The sequence below is a fragment of the Aquarana catesbeiana genome, linkage group LG08, assembly GCF_042186555.1.
Source record: "Aquarana catesbeiana isolate 2022-GZ linkage group LG08, ASM4218655v1, whole genome shotgun sequence".
In the NCBI taxonomy this organism is placed as follows: Eukaryota; Metazoa; Chordata; class Amphibia; order Anura; family Ranidae; genus Aquarana; species Aquarana catesbeiana.
In genome coordinates, this window is record NC_133331.1 from 43,463,709 (window position 1) to 43,477,942 (window position 14,234).

The 14,234-nt window shown below is 43.1% G+C and overlaps 1 protein-coding gene across 5 annotated transcripts in view; it reads left to right on the forward strand.

The window, feature by feature from the left end:
* Positions 1–14,234, forward strand: part of DHX32 (DEAH-box helicase 32 (putative)) — a 202,982-nt gene that overhangs the window by 107,334 nt on the left and 81,414 nt on the right. For all 5 annotated transcript variants that reach the window (XM_073595742.1, XM_073595745.1, XM_073595740.1 and 2 more), the window contains 3 exons: positions 6,372–6,565; positions 9,257–9,629; positions 11,083–11,328. In XM_073595742.1, the coding sequence (XP_073451843.1) occupies positions 6,372–6,565; positions 9,257–9,629; positions 11,083–11,328 (813 nt within the window). The remainder of the gene's footprint in view (positions 1–6,371; positions 6,566–9,256; positions 9,630–11,082; positions 11,329–14,234) is intronic.

The window sequence follows — 14,234 nt, forward strand, 5'->3', positions numbered from 1 at the left end:
CAGCCTATTCATTTTAACGGGCTGCCCTATACGAGAGAAATGTATAAAATAAGTCTGACTCTAGTTTAAAAACGCACTGTACAGGCTTGTACACACTATAAGAAAATCGGGCGAACATATTCATCTGAGGAATTTTCTACCATTTCCTGATCGTCTGTACACGCTTTCGACAGCCGATTCCGACCTTTCGAACAAAAATTCCCGAAAAAAAAAATTCTCGTACGGGAACAGAATGAACAATTTTCATTTTTAATGTGTACAGTTTTTTGTAAGATTATCGTATGAAAAACATCAAAAGCGAAAGACTGCTCATGATCAGAAAAAATAAACAACAAAAAAAAGCCTTTGTCGTACGAGAAACAATGTGGAAAATCGGATAATCATTCGGCCATATTTCTTATAGTGTGTACCCCAATTAAGAATAATGTAAAACTGTTTTGTACTGCCCTGTCTACTATGTACTGTGTGTTTAAAAACCTATTGAAACTAAAAAGTTTGTTTAAAGCTAATTTAATATGCTTTACAAATGCAGATAGCTTTCAGAATCACAGTTTGCCCATTTATTTACCTCCTGTAATAATATTGTACATAGAACAATGGTAGGAAGTAACCCAATTAGACGCATGCACTTAGTAGCATAGAGTGGAGAGACCAGAGAAGTTTGCAGTTTAATCGCTTTGGGTTATTGTACCGTATTGCTTTTTGCTCTATTATTAGGTGAGCTGATGAGTGTTCCATCACCTGCATATTATTTTCTGCTCTTTTCCTGCTTTTCATATGACTTGTATATACTCATGCTGAGTCTGTCATCTTATTTTCCGGTTTTGAATTATAAAACACCTGTTAGATGGGATTAGGAGTGAAGTCATCCTTATACTGGTGAGCTCTGTCAGCATCTAGTTGTGTGTTTTACCTCCCAGGAATGAGGCTTCCATGTGGTCTCCTGAGCTCATGTCTGTCTGCTCTTGGACCATGTAATTTATTCCTGGACCAGTCACTGGGTGTTCTGTTTTCCCCCAGGCTGACAGTGGCCAGGTCTTAAGATCGGAGCAACTCCTTTACGAAGACTGTGACTCAGTAATGTTGTTTTTTTTGCGTTCAAAGTCTAATCCAACTTAAATAAAACCTCTGTTAAATCTTGGCTTCTCAAGCTATCAGGCCAGGCTTGCATTTATATTAAAAGTGCCCCAAACGGCTGGGTTGGGGAACCAGAATTTCAGGTGTTGGAGAATAGACTGTCCCCTGTTTTTTACCATATTTGTATTTATTTTTTAAAGATTCATTCTTATTTTTTTTTTTGTTTAGTTCATTGACTTCTACACAACAGCTGAAGGCCCATAACTATCTTATTGCAACATTTTGCAGGCGAAGTGAGGCATGACCAGAGAAGGATCACTTTGATGCCATTGGCCAGCTTGAGCTATATTCCAAATTATGCAATCTCTGTAAAATCTTATGTGCAGAGGATTAATTGCCGCTGCTTGCTGTCATACCCTCTGCACTTCTCTCATGAACGTATAGGTCCTCTTGATACCCTCTGCATTTCTCTCATGAACGTACAGGTCCTGTTCATACCCTTTGTACACTTCTCACATATATACTGCTCGCTGTCATACCCACTGTACTTATCTCCTACAAATACCGCCTGTGGTCATACTGCCAGTACTCCTGTCTTGTATATGCTGCCCGCTGTCATACCCTCCGGCCTCCATCCTACATATATCACTGGTTCTTATACCCTCCACACTCATACAGGCCCCTGTCATACCTGCTGCACTTCTCTACATACTGCCTATTATTACACCCTTCAAACTCCTGTGACACCCTTCCCACTCCTTTCCTGCATATACTGTCTACTCTAATACCCTCAGCACTCCTCTTCTGCACATACTGTCTATTCTTATACCCTCCGCAATTCTCTCCTGCACATACCGATTCCTGTCATACCCTTCACACTCCTTTCCTGCACATACCGCTTCCTGTCATACCCTTCACACTCCTCTCCTGCACATACCGCTTCCTGTCATACCCTCCACACTCCTACTCTTGCATATACGACTTGCCACCATACCTGCCATACTTTTTTTTTTTTTTCCCTACACTTATTGCCCACTGTCCTACCCTCTACACCACTCTTCTGCACATACTGCCATTGTCATACCCTCCACACTTCTCCCCATGCATATATTGCTTGCCATACTACCTGCCACACTCTTCTCCTACACATACTGTCCACTTTCATACCCTCTGCACTGCTCTCCTGCACATACTGCCCGCTGTTATACCCTCGGCGTTCTTTAATAATATCTTCTGAAGATGCATATCCTGGATGTTGCCAATATCCCTAGTAACATAGAACTTTCCAAAATTGTGTAATGTTACTTTCAAGGCACCCAGAAATAACTACAATGTATAGATAAAACAATTATAATTGGAAAAGGCTCATCATAAGTGTAACACACGTTTTGTGGATTTTGGGACCCAAACATTTATCTATTGGGTGCCACTCCCGTGATCTTTTGTATGCTTCAATGCCCCCCACGTAGCTGCTGGCCATATTAGGCCTGGGTTGAGAGATGGAGCATGTTTTTATGTCATGGTTGACTAATTCCTTGTATAACCTGTGTATATACACATGGCTACTCCAACCCCTGAGGAAAAGAAACGTTGAAGCGCATCAGATTATCCCACCTAGGACTTTTCATGAATGGTCACAAGACTGCACTGTGTACTATATCTGAGGCAGAAATTAGAGTGGTTTAATATGCTGGGTTATGATGAGTGATGTTTGTCTAGAAATGTGTCAGCCTTTATTTTTTAATTGTATGATTTTATACTGTTTTTGTAATTTAAAATATAACTTTTTATATATACATTGTAGTTATATCTGGGTGCCTTGAAAGTCCAATTACATTTGGAGAGTTGTATACCATTGGCACTCCTCTCCTGCACATACTGCCTGCTGTCATACCTTTTGGCACTCCTCTCCTGCACATACTGCAGGCTGTCATACCTGAGGCGCACATACTGCACGCTGCCATACCCTTGGCACTCCTCTACTGCACACTGTCATACCTTAGGCACTCCTCTCCTGCACATACTGCCCGCTGTCATACCCCTCACCCTCCTCTTCTGCACATAACATTTGCTGTCATACTCTCTGTATTCCATTGCTGCCTGCTAAAGTATGTTTTCAGCATTTTTTTTTCTTATGCACACTTTTGCATATACAGTAGGTATAGAAAAGAATCACCCCACTTTAAAATAATCAAATTTTGTTGCTTTGCAACCTGAAATGAAGACAGACATGGTTTTTATTCATCCAGCTATATTTACTTAGTGCAACTTATAACATCCAAGTGAAAGATCTAACACCAACATGTCAGAAAAAAAAAAGAGACTAAAATTTAATTATTTGTCCTCAACCCCCAGCGATATGTCTGGCGAAAATCCAATACAGCTCACCATCCAAATAATACCATTCCTACAGTAAAGCATGGAGGTGGTAATGCCCTGTTATAGGGGTGTTTCTCTGCAGTAAGGACTGGAGCACTTGTCACGATAGAGGGAAAATGGATGGGGCAAAATACCCTCAAATTCTTGTGGAAAATCTGCTTCCTAGTAAGTTTGTCAATGGGAAGAAGGTTTACATTCCAACGTGACAATGACCCAAAGCACACGGCAAAAGTGACCACACAGTGGTTGAAGGAGAAAAAGGTGAATGTCCTTGCACAGCTTAGTCAGAGTCTAGACTTAAACCCAATTGAAAATCTGTGGAATAATTTAAAGACTGCAGTCCACAAACGGTCACCATCAAATTTAACTAAACTTGAGCAGCTCTGCATAGAAGAGTGGGCAAATATTGCAAAGTCTAGATATGCAAAGTAAGTAGAGACAAATCCCAACAGACTAAAGGCTGGAATTTAAAGCAAAATGTGGTCCAACAAAATACCGACATAAGGGAGTGATCCCTTTTCCAACTCAGTGATTCTGTTTTTTAATTCAATCTTATTTTATTCATATAGAGAACAAGAAAGGGGAAAAAAAAACATTACATACATTGGTAAGGTACACCAACAATAATTACCGTATATACTCCAGTATAAGCCGACCTGAATATAAGCCAAGGCACCTAATGTTACCACAAAAAACTGGGATAACTTATTGACTCAAGTATAAGCCTAGGGTGAGAAATGCGCAGCTACTGTAAGTGGAAAAGAGGGTCATCAATGCCCATTTGCAGCCTCACTGTGCCCATTTGCAGCCATAGGTCCCCCGAACTTCAAACTCGGTAGTTAAGGGTTCCTAGATGCCCCCTAGCTGCAGCCAAAATTTGGAGTCTCTGGACCCAAAGGGTCTCGAAATGACATTGCTGCAGATGGACACAGTTGACTGACTTTTGGGGCCCCGTATCTCGCCACTTGGCCATTAGGAACCCCAAATTTGGTGTGCAAACCCAGTGGAACTAGCACTACAACATATCCAGCTGGGGTTCCTAGCACCAAGTGGCTCCGAGATACGGGGCCCCAAAGTCGGTTCGGAAAATGTCAAGCACTTTTCTGCAGCTGAGAATGACATTTTCCGAACCGACTTTGCGGCCCCGTATCTTGGGGCCACTTGGTGCTAGGAACCCCAGCTTTGGATATGTTATAGTGCCACTGGGTTTGGACACCAAATCTGGGGTTCCTAGCACCAAGTGGCCCCGAGATACGGGGCCCCAAACCCGGTTCGGAAAATGTCATTCTCTGCTGCAGAAATGTGCTTGAGTATAAGCCGAGGGGGGCATTTTCAGCACAAAAAATGTGCTGAAAAACTTGAGTATATACAGTATCAATTCCATCGGGAAAAAAATGCATATCCAGGTTACAAAAAAATGAAATTAAAATATGTTAATAAGGCACATCAGGAGTCCACCTGTGAGAGCAACACCTGAAAACATTACAGGTTAAAGTAACATTCACCATCATTTCAGAGAAGGAAATCATAGGTGTTCCATACATAGTACATCAGTAAAGATCAGGGCTTTTTTTCAGGGGAACGTTCCGGCACCTCCAGCACTAAATCTATGTCATGGCAAGGGGTGCTGGGGATGTGCTGCATGGTCTATTGATGATTGCCGCTGGGGGATCTATAGTCTGTAGCAACTACGCTGGTGGGGTTCTATTTTTGCGTGGGGTCTATTTTTGCTGGTGGAGGATCTATTGTTGCTGAGAGGGGGTTTTATATTTCTGGGGGATCCGTTGTTGCTGAGAGGAATCTACTGTTAAGAGAGATGTCTATTGTTGCTGGCTGCTGGAGGGTCTATTGATGCTGGCTGCTGGGAAATCTGTTGTTGCTGCTGGAGGTCTATTGTTGCTGGGGTGGACTTTTGTTGTGGGGGGGGCATTGTTGTGTGAGGGAACTGTTGTTACCGGGGTATCTATTGCTGCTGGCTGCAGGGGATCTATTTTGCTGCTAACAAATTCTATACAAATTACTTAGCGCCACAGAATGATACTTGGTTCTGTATTCTCTACTGGGAGGTGGGTAGGGGGTGGAACCAAGGGACGGTGCTCGGAGGTGGGTAGGGGGCGGAACCAAGGGACGGTGCTCAGAGGTGGGTAGGGGGCGGAACCAAGGGACGGTGCTCGGAGGTGGGTAGGGGGCGGAGACAAGGGGTGACTTAGAAGGGGGGGAGTTCCTGCACCTATTCTCTGAGGAAAAAAAGCCCTGGTAAAGGTTATATTGAAAAACTGTCCTTCTAAAAAAATGTGTTGTAGGGGTCACACTCTGAATCGGTAACGATTGGTAAGTCAAAGTCATAGTACATTTACTCAATAGATTCCTAAGGGTGTATATAGACATAGAGGAAAATGAATAGGGGTAGAAAAGAGGGGGCAGAAAGATTAGTGACAAGAAGCACTCCAGCCTAGTCATGAGGTGATGTCGTCTAGGCTACTCTCAGCCCAGGAGATAAACTCCAAGGAATATCAGAACATGGACCACGAAGTCCAAGTGAGAGAAAACTGTTCGTCTTTACCATATTCCTCAGCCAGCAGACGTTGAAGGTCCCTAATGCGGTCCACTTCAGTAGCCCAATCAGTGATTTTGTTTTCGATTTGTTTTTTTTTTGTTATTTTTTTTTTTCTGACATGGTGTTATATCTTTCATTTGGATGTTTTAAGTTGCACTATTAAATGCAGCTGGATAAAACAAAAACTGTGTCTGTTTTCATTTCAGGCTCCAAAGCAACAAAATGTGATTATTTTAAAGTAGGGTGATTCTTTTCTATACCCATTGTATACTGAATGGAAGATGTTCTATTTCCTTTTAACTGTTACATCTGGATTGTATTATGGTACCCACTTACCTCTCTCCCTTTGTCTCTATAGATCCCACAGTGGTGTGCAGAATACTGCCTATCTGTTCACAATCAACATGGAACTGTCATATGTACCCAGGTTCAAAAACAGACCGCTGTCTGGCTCGCGATGAGGGTGGCAGATGAAATGGATGTCAACATTGGACATGAAGTTGGCTACGTGGTGCCTTTTGACAATTGTTGTACTAACGAGACTATCTTAAGGTTAGTGCTGATCCTTTATTTCATCTCTGTGCCTTGTCCAGCTGTCAGTTCACACCGCAGAAGAAGGATGACAAGATAACAGCTCTGTGGCCAGCAAGTCACTGTCATGGAAAAGCAGCAGCCCGTTCACTAGGAAATGTGTGTCTTGTACATCAGTTATACAGCAAAAGCAGTTACTCTGCACAGCCTGATTATGTTTTAATGTGTGCATTGGCAGCTAAAGCTAATTAATGTCATTTTAAGAAGTATAATTGTAAATCATTATTTGTTGGCATTCTTCACAATGAAACAGCTTTGTTGAAGGCCAGCATATTCACCTAATCGCATTTTCCCTATGCTTTTACTGTACGCTTTTTATATCAGGGGTGTTCAACCCCTGAGGGCCACTTAAATGATTTGGTAGCTGGTCGTGGGCCACAATGAAATTAAATGGTTCAGAATTTCTAATTTTTATATTTTAAATAGCATAATGAAGATTGTGTACAACAATCAGGATCATCATTTTCTGTGGGACCAATCCCCGTTGGATGTTTACCCACTGTTTAATCACAGTCATAAAAAAAAGGAAAATGGACCTGATGGGACCAATCCTATGAAAGGGGCTTATGGCTGCTTTCACACTGATGCGCTGCAGTTTACCCGCACCGTGGGTGCAGTGCACCTGTGACTTTCCTGCAGGTTAGCTGTGCTTTGCCATAGACTTTTGTTATATCATGCAGGTGCTGCGCACTTTTTGAAAGCGCACCAAACCCACAGGATATAATAGAAGTCTGTGGCTCAGTGCAGCTAACTTGCAGGAAAGCTGCAGGAGCTCTGTACTGCACCCGCGGATCAGTGTGAAAGCAGCCTAATAACCCTTTAAAGAAAAAAAAAAGTGCTCATATATGCCCATTGCTAAACTGTGATGTTCAAAGCGGCAGTAAACTTAGTTTATTGAAAAGTTGCTGACAGGCAGGGTATTTTACGACAGAACAGACTCCATCGGTCTCTTCTGTCATAAATGCTTCCTCCTGCCTGTCAGCCGTCATGTTCACTGAGCTGTACATGCGCAGCTCAGCTCAGTAAACATTTCAGCCCTGATCTGTGCCTCTGTGATCTGACTCCTGTGCGTATTCACGGGAGGGATGTCATCGCGACCTGGCCATTCAAGTGGCCAAAAGCACAGAACCCGCAAGGAAGACCAGGCGAGGATGGAAGTGCTCGGGACGCGCTGGATCGATCGCATCGCTGGAGGGCTTGGTTTGACAGGTAGATATGCCATAATATGCTGTGCATACTAGCACATTATGGCATAACACACCTGGGGGCACCTAAAATAAGGAAATCACAGCAGACTCAACTACCACTTCAAAAAAGTGAACTTTTATCTTTCAGTTTCTGCTGGCTGTTAGGTTCCTGTCCCAGGCGGAGTGATACCAAATACAATTCGACTGGGGCAGGAGACAGCACTATAGAGGAAGCATTGGCACGTGCGGCTCCTGCTCCCTCTGCAGCTGCTTGCTTCTCTGGTGCCGGCTCCATCCACTCTGATGCTCTGGGGTGGCAGGTTGGCAGCACAAACAAATGGCCACTGACCCCACCTTTAACTGACGATTGCAGCAAGGAAGGGTGAAGCATGTCAAACAAAACCAAAGATAATTCCCAGCTCAACTCACCAACCAGCCTACAAGTAACCAAATTATCCTGTCTAACAGTTTGCATTAAAAACAGGGGTTTAGTTTGCATACATTTGCGAATATGTGCGTAAGCTGTAGTGCCACTTCACAGCACCCCATTCTCTGCAGTCCTAACTCACCAGTATTTCAACAGTACAAACAAGCAGCAAGGCCAGTTGTAGATGGGGCAGTGGCCATTTGTTTGTACTGTCGGAATACTGGGGAGGGAACACACTGGACACCTTTGCTGCCATTGTGCTACATGCTGGGCGTCCAGTGCGCCCCTGTGCCTTTAAGGAGGGATGGGCCTCCAGGCTTAACTGCCCTATATCTATCCATTATTCTGCATGTGCTTTCACTGTGAAGGCTCTCTAAAATTTATAGAGTTAGGACTGCAGAGAATGGGGTGCTGTGAAGTGGCTCTACAGCTTACGCATGTATTTGCAAATGTGTGCAAACTCCAGGCTTACCTGCCCTCAAACTATCCATTAGTATGCATGTGCTTCCACTGTGGATGCTCTCAAAAATTTATAGAGTTAGGACTGCTGATAATACTGAAGTGGCAGGAAGTGGCTCTGCGGTTTACAAATGTGTGCAAACTAAACCTCAGTTTTTAAAGCAAACTGTTGGACTGGATAATTTGGTTGTTTGTAGGCTGGTAGGTGAGTTGAGCTGAGAATTTTCTTTGCTTTTGTTTGACATGGCGGGCCGGCAACCCGCAATCTGGGTTTGCCGGCCCACCATCCCAGAGCAGGAGGTCGCGGGCCACATCAGAGTGCTCCGTGGGCCACCGGTTGAGCACCCCTGCTTTAGGGTAAAAAGGTTGATAAAGGCTACAGTAGACTGCCCCTAGCTATCAAGCAGAATTGGACAGGCTGTCTGATTTTCAAAGTTTAACCCTGAAAGAAATGCATCTGCTATGGCCATGTTATTGTGAATAGCTCTAACCCTAATCCATGAAAGTAGACAATTACATATTCTTGTAGCAGTGTATGTGTAACATTCTGACATGTTCATATTGTGTGCTGTGTTGCAGGTATTGCACAGATGACATGTTACTAAAGGAGATGATGTCCAACCCTCTCCTATCCTGTTATGGAGTCATAATTATTGATGATATTTACGAGCGATCAGTATCATCGGACGTTCTCCTCGCATTCCTTAAAAACATACTCTTGGCGAGGCCTGAGCTGAAAATTGTTCTCATCAGCCCTCCTGAGCTGTCTAACAAGCTAGTGACTTACTATGGTGGTGTCCCCCTCATTGAGGTGGAGTGCTCACATTCTATGGAGGTAGTCTACGCCCCTGGCATTCAGAGGGACCCTTTCCTCGCAGCCATCCGGCTTCTGTTCGAGATACATCACTCTCAGGAGAAAGGAGACATTGTTGTCTTCCTGGCTTGCGAACAAGTAAGTAGGTGTGAGTTTTGGGCTTTTTCTGCACATTCAATGCTTTCCAGAACAAATTACTGTGAGCTAAATAAATAGAAATTAGTGGATGTCAAAACACCGTCTGTCAGGGCTGCTTTTTCTGCCATCAGAGGTTTCTCAAACCTTCTGACTACTTGCAGTGTGGTTTATTATTTTTTTTTTATTTTAGAAGGAAACTTTTTAATGATTTTCATTTACTTTTTTTGATTCTATTGATTTTTTTTTTTTTTTTCTAGAACAGATGTTTTTATCGAAATATATAATTTTTTTTCCACTATGGGTGTCACCTAGGTTTAAGATGCTGATTCTGGCATCAATGAATTGTCGAAAATTTAAGGCCCCTGTAGACTGTTTAAATTCCGGACCACTCAGCAGGAATTTGAGCTGTGGGAAGGCCCTGCAAGCACCACCCAACTCAAAAAAAGTCGATTTAAAAAATTGACTGGGCCAGGTGGAAAATTATTGGCTTAACGGTGACCGCATCCCCTCAGATGCAATCACTGTTCAGCAGCCCCATTGTATTCAGGGTACCGTGGCTGCCTGAATTCATTTGCTGGTAGTGGAGATTCTTTTATCCACGCTATTGGCATAGATGGGGGAATTAACTGGTTTTCATTTGTTTAGCCCCATGTTGTAATGGAGTGAATTTTTTTTTATCTCAACACATCTGTAGTATTTGCTGGTTATCATTATTAAATTACTTCTCGCTTTAGCTTGTTGACTGGAACTGCTTGTGAAGGGTAGGCAGTTACTTAGGAAGGACACTGGTTGTTTCAATGGTTAAGGAAGGCCCAGAGCTTTGGGGAACGAATGAAGCGTAGGGCTGGCATGACAGGGTGGAAGGGGAACCATACAGCATAGAGTTAACGTGTTCAAGAGATGTGTGAGGTTTACTTAAGTGATTGGTTGAGGTGATGTTGATGGGGAGGAGTGTAGAAGAGTAGACTGCAGGAAGGGGTGGGACAGTAACAGTCAAGTCTGGTAGCCATCAGATGAACATCCCTCCCTCATATGGGGTATATAGGCAGGAGGTATGTAGGTATTATGGTGGTGGTTGGGAACCCTTGGATGGGGTTAAAAATCTGTTGGTGGGATACAAGTAGGGAACCATCGGTTGGCATGGTGTCCTCTGGTTGGGTGTGATCCAATATAGGACCAGGTATTGGTAGACCTGTAAGGTCTCTGGCAAGTGTTAATGTCCCCGGGGCAGTGTTTTGCGGCTGAGGGCATGTATATTTTGTTTTAATGCTCTTGTTATTTATTGGTTGGTTATTGTTATGTTGTTTAATAAAAGGCCTGGCAACCATTTAACTCCACCTTGTGTTAAGTGTTTTATTGTGGTTAAGGGGGGTGGAGTTTTAGAGGGTCGTGTAGGATTTATAGGGGTGACCCAAGTCATGTATTTTGTTGCACAATTTGTACTTCTTTTCAGGAAATACGAAAGGCCTTTGAAATGATCCATCAGGAAAGCTTACACATGAATCCAGCACTGGGTGAACTGCATGCCCTTCCAATCTATCCTCATCACAGTCTGCCTTTTTACACGCCGTACGATGGGCTGGCCCATGGCGGCACTGACCGTGGGAGGAATGTGGTGTTAACAAGCAGCCGTGGCGAGTCTCTGGTCTGGATAAGCAATGTGCACTTTGTCATTGATATTGGACTTGAGAGAAGGAAGGTAAATTGTTTGTTTCATTCTATCTTACTACTTCTCCCAAAATATTTCTCTGTATTAAAGTATATGTCAAGCCAAAACTTTTTTTGTTTTTGGATAGAATGGAGAAAGGATAGAACAACTGTCAGATTTTTAATGTTATCCGGAGAGGTTTTTACTTCTTTATTAAAACTGCAACAATGGTTTCAGCAGACGGTATGAGGGAAGTGGGAGAAATCTACAGACATCAATAAAAAGCTGACAGGGGTCATTTTTATTTTTTTGTTGCTGTTTGTGAATTTTTTCCTTCACTTCCTGTCTTGTAAATCTGTTGATCTCTCTAAATGAGCCCCTTATAACAGTAAAAGCCTAACAGGGGTTCTAACCCCTTCACCTCTCTAGCCATAACTTAAAGTGGAATTTCAGTCAAAATCTAACTAAGGCTAAACCTACTCCCACCTCTATTATAAGCCTATTTTATCTAACCCTGCAAGAAAAAGGTTTGTATACTTGCCTATTCTGAAGCTGCTCTGGTCCGGTCACATGATCTCTCCAGCGGCTGCTTCTGTTTAGAGGAGAAATCGCTGGCAACGGCCGCAAATGCCTGGCAGATGCCATAGACTTATTATAGGGCATCCGTTGCCTGCTGTCCCTCCTCTCAAAGGTTTCACAGCACATTTACCAGCTAGCCTGCAAAACAACCCAATTTGACCCTGTCTAACAATTCATGATAAAAGCAGAGGGTTTAGTTGCACACGTTTGCAAATATATGCGTAAGCTACAGTGCCCATGTCAAGGCTGCTCTGTGCACTGTAGTCCTAACTCTCCTAATTTTCAGAGTCTTCCAAGTTGGACCATATATAGCAGTTGATAGATTAAGGGCAGGTTTGCCTGGAGGGAGCCAACCCTTCCTTAAAGGCACAGGAACGCCCAGCAAAAGCACAAATGGCAGCTGAAGGCATCCAGTGCATCCCTGTATCCAATTCAAGCAACCATTTTCCCTAATCTATGCCTTCCCACTTCTGCAGCTTCTTCCTCACCTGTTGTGCAGGATAAAAGTGTGGAGGACATCCCATAATTCACACAGATTTGTTCTGCCTATGCAATCCCCAATGGGACTTCAATTTAGTGTCTTCTGTGTTTTGCAGGGTTCTGTTGAGCCTCTCCAAACGATGCTCTTGCCACTCCTCATGTGCAAGGTTATTTTTCTTCTAGTTGCTGTTACATTGGATTACAGGGTCCCAGAGTTGGATGTGCTTTCATGCAAGGAGCTATTCCTGGTCCTTCACCAGGATAAAGTGGTATGGAGGGCTTGGTCCTCCTCCTTACCTAAGGTGGTTTCTTCATTCCGCATGAATCAGAACATTGTTTTGCCGCCTTAGGGGTTAATTTACTAAAGGCAAATAGACTGTGCACTTTGCAAGTGCAGTTGCTTCAAAGCTTAGCTCACTTAGTTCACTTTGCAAAGATTACCCAATCACGTGCAAGGAAAACAAACAAAAAAGTATTTTGCTTGCGCATGATTGGATGATGGAAGCAGAGATTCCCCTTATTTACTAAGCGCTGGAGCAGCTGCACTTGTAGAGTGCATGGTCTATTTGTCTTTAGTAAATCAACCCCTAATTGTCCTAACCCTAAACATCCTAAGGACAAAGTGGATGATGCTCAAATTTTATCTGAGGTTTACAGCTTTGTTTCTACAGTCGGATTACCTGTCTGTTTTGCTTGAGGGTCCTCGCAATGGTCGGGCTTCTTCTTCATCCACTATTTCTAAGTGGATTCATCTGCTCATGTCTCAAGCCTTTAGGGTCAAGGGCATGGTGCTTCCTTTTTCCGATGAAGGCCCATTTCACCAGGAGTGTTAGTGCCTCTGTTGTTCAACTTAGTAAGGCTGCTACCCGGTCTTCTGTTTATATGTTTACAAAGTTCTACCAGGTAGATATTCATGCCTCTGTCTCTGTGGATGCGAGTTTTATTGGAAAAATTTTGCAGGTGGCTTGTTGAGGGGTTCCCCACTGTTCTGTTCTGTTTCTGGGTTTTGCCCACCCCTTATGTTCAGTGCTTTGGGGCATCCAAAGTAGTCATGAATATGAAGCCCTCATATGAAGCTTTTCTTCAAGTACATCTTGTCTGTTCTTAATTTCTTACTATCAAACGTAGGCTAGTTGAGCTGAGAGGCATTATGCCATGGGAGGACCTGATATTCCGGATTTTTTTTGCCCAGTGTCCACCCACCTGAAGGGGGCAGCATAACCCAAGTAGTCTTCAGTATGAAGTCTTCTGTGTCTTATGATGTACTCCAAGTAAAGGATTTTACAGATAAGCAAAAAATCCTATGCTTTATCCTTTAAAATGTAAGTGCAGAAAAATACCCATTGACCACTGGGCTCTTAACTTGCTGCAGTGGGCTAACAATGCTTCTTCTACTGTTCTCTTATGCTTGACTACATCATTGATGCTATGAAGATGAATGTAGAGTCTGTAGTCCACCAGGAGAGACAGCACAATTTGTGATTATAGTGCAGTAGAGTAAGGTGAAAGCCATTACAGGCACTCTTTAACAGAGGGAAATTTGGAGTGCAAGTATTGGGGGGCTCATCACTCATTATTTGCATGGTGTACTTCTGTTTACATGTCAGACTGTAAATTGCAGGTTTTATAATATTCACACCAGGACATTTGTTGGTTTCAGCACTATATATAGATTAGCACTTTACTGAGGTGTATGATTATTTGGAGAGTGCTGCTCCTCTTTTCTAAAGTTATGGAGGAGCAATGTTGTCGTCGTTGGACAGGACTACAGAATACCTCCCCTTCTCCTCTCCTCATAACATTATTGGAGGTGTTTCATGGTTTTACAAAAATAGCTGGGGGCAGTATAACTAATAGGAGTCAGCGAAAGCACAGGAAGTTATCGTAAGACAACATTT